This window comes from Lagopus leucura, unplaced genomic scaffold (genome assembly GCF_019238085.1).
Source record: "Lagopus leucura isolate 7727_CA_CO unplaced genomic scaffold, USGS_WTPT01 26896-0_obj-0_obj, whole genome shotgun sequence".
Classification (NCBI taxonomy): domain Eukaryota; kingdom Metazoa; phylum Chordata; class Aves; order Galliformes; family Phasianidae; genus Lagopus; species Lagopus leucura.
Window position 1 is genome coordinate 1 of NW_024964275.1, and position 1,986 is coordinate 1,986.

General features: G+C 62.9%; 1 protein-coding gene across 1 annotated transcript; it reads left to right on the top strand.

Moving 5' to 3' along the window:
* Positions 1-69: 69 nt before the first annotated feature.
* LOC122191626 (integrin alpha-L-like) lies at positions 70-1,951 on the top strand (the record flags this gene model as incomplete). Its single annotated transcript, XM_042891957.1, has 3 exons — positions 70-252; positions 1,284-1,429; positions 1,813-1,951. Coding segments are annotated over exons 1-3 (402 nt in total), but the record flags the coding sequence as incomplete, so codon positions are not given.
* Between the last annotated feature and the right edge of the window lie 35 nt (positions 1,952-1,986).

The following is a 1,986-nucleotide window of genomic DNA, read 5'->3' on the forward strand; positions in this document are numbered from 1 at the left end:
ATGGGTTTCTATGGGATCCACGTGTCCCTATGGGTTTCTATGGGATCCACGTGTCCCTATGGGTCTCTATGGGTCCCCACGTGTCCCTATGGGTCTCTATGGGATCCCCGTGTCCCCGCAGGCTGCGTCCCCAGCATGGTGGACCTGGTGTTCCTGTTTGACGGCTCTGGCAGCCTGACGGCAGCACAGTTCGAGGCCATGCGGGACTTCATGGTGGAGGTGATGGAGCAGCTGAGCAACAGCTCCTTCAGGGTGAGCGGGGGGGCATGTGGGGCAGGGGGGCTCTATGGGGTCCCTATGGGTCCTTATGGGGTCCCTGTGGGTCCTTAAGGGGGTTTCTGTGGGGTCTCCATGAGTCCCTATTGGGTCCTTAGGGGGGTTCTGTGGGCTCCCTATGGGTCCTTACGGGGTCCCTATGAGTCCCTATGGGGTCTCTATGGGTCCATAGGGGTCCCTGTGGGGTCTCCATAAGTCCTTATGGGGTCCCTATGGGTCCTTATGGGGTCCCTATGGGTCCTTATGGGGTTTCTGTGGGGTCTCCATGAGTTCCTATGGGGTCCCTATGAGGCCTTATAGGGTTTCTGTGGGGTCCCTATGGGTCCTTATGAGGTTTCTGTGGGGTCCCTATGGGTCCTTATGAGTCCCTATGGGGTCTCTATGAGTTGCTATAGGGTCCTTATGGGGTTTCTGTATGGTCTCTATGGGTCCCTGGGGGGTCCCTATGAGTCTCTATCGGATCCTTATGGGGTCTCTGGGGGGTCTCTATGGGTCCCTATGGGTCCTTATGGGGTTTCTGTGGGGTCCCTGGGGGGTCTCTATGGGTCCCTATGGGTCCTTGTGGGGTGCCTGTGGGGTCTCCATAAGTCCCTATGGGGTCCCCGTGGATCTTATGGGGTTTCTGTGGGGTCCCTATGGGGTATCTGTAGGCTTCTATGGGGGCTCTGTGGGGTCCTTGTGGGGCTCAGTGGGTCTCTATGGGGCAACATGGGGTCTCTCTGGGGTGGTTATGGTGTCCCTATGGGTCTCTCTGGGGTCTCTATGGTGTCTGCATGGGGTCTCTATGGGGTCTCTGTGGGTCGCTATGGGATCTCCATGGGGTCGCTATGGGTCGCTATGGGATCTCCATGGGGTCGCTATGGGATCTCTATGGGGTTTCTATGGGGCACTATGGGGTCACTATGGTGTTTCTATGAGGCAATATGGGGTCCCTATGGGGTCGCTATGGGGTCGCTATGGGGTCCCTATGGGGCGCTATGGGTCGCTATGGGGCGGCTGTCCGTCAGTTCGCAGCCGTGCAGTTCTCCGACTTCCCGGAGCCGGTTTTCTCCTTCCGCGATTACTCGGAGCGGCCGCAGCCCCGGCAGCTGCTGCGCCACGTCCGGCAGCAGGGCGGCTTCACCGACACCTTCACGGCCATCCGATACGTCGCGTGCGTGTCACCTGACCGCCTCACGTGACCGCTCGCCCCTGACTTCCTGTCACGTGACGGCCCCCCCCCCCTCCCTCCCCGCCGCGCTCGCTGTGTCTCCCGGCAGCCTGTCCCGCGGCCGCCTGTCTCAGGCTTCCTGTCATGTGACCACCTGCTTGTGGGGTTGTGTCATGTGATCGCCTGCCTCTCACGTGACCGCCTGCCGCGTGACCGCCTGTCTCCCCCCGCTGTCACGCTGCGCCTCCCTGCACCGCGCCCTGTTACTTCCCGTCACGTGACTGCCCCGTCAGTCACGTGACCGCGCGCCTCCACGTGTCGCCCTGTGGGCGCTTTCATGTGCCCCCACCGGGGCCCGGGCCCCCCCGGGGCCCCCCCCCCCGCAGGGAGCAGACCTTCACAGCAGAGAACGGCTCCCGGCCCGGCGCCCGCCGCGTCCTCATCATCGTCACCGACGGCGACGCCACCGACAGCGGCACCGTGCAGGCGGCCGAGGAGCGCGGCATCGTGCGATACGTCATCGGGGTGCGGGACAGCCCCAGAGAGACCCCCCCCCCCCC